The sequence below is a fragment of the Elephantulus edwardii genome, unplaced genomic scaffold, assembly GCF_000299155.1.
Source record: "Elephantulus edwardii isolate Elephantulus edwardi_28Jun2011 unplaced genomic scaffold, EleEdw1.0 scaffold00029, whole genome shotgun sequence".
NCBI lineage: Eukaryota > Metazoa > Chordata > Mammalia > Macroscelidea > Macroscelididae > Elephantulus > Elephantulus edwardii.
The window spans coordinates 11,001,699-11,003,130 of record NW_006399779.1 but is presented as its reverse complement, the minus strand read 5'-3'; the positions used below and the strand labels follow the sequence as shown (position 1 = coordinate 11,003,130).

The window sequence follows — 1,432 nt, the reverse complement described above, 5'->3', positions numbered from 1 at the left end:
TTGCTATGCATCTGAAAACTGGACAGTAAATAAGGATGACAGAAGAACTGATGCCTTTCAGCTGTGGTATTGAAGAAGCGCTCTAAACATCCCATGAACTGCCAAAAGAACAAACAAATATGTCTTGGGAAGGGTGCATCCGGAGAGCTCTTAAGAGGCAAAGATGATGAGACTTCACCTCACATACTTCGGGCATGTCATGTTGTTAAGGAGGGTCTATTCCTTGGAGAGAGACATGATTCTCAGAAGGGTGAAGGAGAGGAAAAACCCTCCATGAGGTGGACTCTACTGCTACAATGGGCTATAGTATGTCATGAGGTCTGAAGATGGCACAGGATAGGACAGGGTTCGTATCTTTTATTCATTGGATCACTATGAGTTGTACTAGATAGCACCTGACAACAACAAGCTTGGTCATCTCGATTGGTGTAACTCTGACTTTTTCTGGGTTTATACTTCCTCCACAATGCTAACTTTCTCTTGGAAATCTTTTCAAACTTTTATGTTCCTCCTAAATGTTTTATATCATTTATATCAAAACCTGTTATAATGGTCTATTTCCTCAGCAGGATTTTTCTCCATTCTTTGAGGGAAGAATAGATCATGCCTGTCTTGTTTACTGCAATAGCATAGGTGCCTAGTGCCATAGGTCTAGTGCCTAACACAGGTACCAAAAATACAGTAAATTGATTTATGAATGAATGTTTACCTGAAGTTAAAACTCAACTGTTTTTTTTTTCCTTCCACTCTTACTCAGATCACTCTAGTAGTGATAGTCAAGGAAAAGAAAACTTTTCTTTAGTGTTTGTCTTTACCAGATAAATAAAGCCCTGTTTAGGCTGTTGTTGTGTGTTGTCAAGTTGGAACTGATCTAGAGCTGACATGGCAGTGGTTTTCAGAGATTGTAAACTGCATAGGAGGAGATTGCCCATCCTTCTCCCACAGACCAGCTTGGTGGATTCAAATCGAGTGCCACTGAGATTGAAGCACAGTATATGTTTCTGTAACTGTGTCTTTATATAATTTTAAATACAGGAAGGTTTTAGCATAATTAATCATAGAAAGCTACTAGATAAAGAAGTGAATTTGAAAGATTGGTCATAAATATTTGGCAAAGTTTGATACTCTAAACAATGATGTTAAATTTATAATCTTTGTTTCTGTGACGTTAAATTTATAATCTTTGTTTCTTTGCAGATTAAAGCTAAAAATTATGACAAGGTTGAAAAGGTAAGCCTTAAATGTTCTTTATATTTTATGTTGAATTTTTAATTTAAGACTTAATATATAAAACATGGGGAACTTTGGTGGCCTAGTGGCAAGAAGCTCCACTGCAATGCCAGAGGTATGAGGTTCGAAACCACCAAATGCTCTGCTGGAGAAGGAGGGGCAATCTCCTGTACCAGTCAGACCTGATTTGACAGAACACACA

At 37.8% G+C, this 1,432-nt stretch overlaps 1 protein-coding gene across 1 annotated transcript in view; it reads left to right on the top strand.

Annotated features, from left to right (window-relative positions):
- CSTF3 (cleavage stimulation factor, 3' pre-RNA, subunit 3, 77kDa) overlaps positions 1-1,432 on the top strand; it is a 101,657-nt gene that overhangs the window by 68,022 nt on the left and 32,203 nt on the right. The window contains exon 4 of the mRNA XM_006883737.1: positions 1,198-1,230. Coding sequence (XP_006883799.1) covers positions 1,198-1,230 — 33 coding nt within the window. The remainder of the gene's footprint in view (positions 1-1,197; positions 1,231-1,432) is intronic.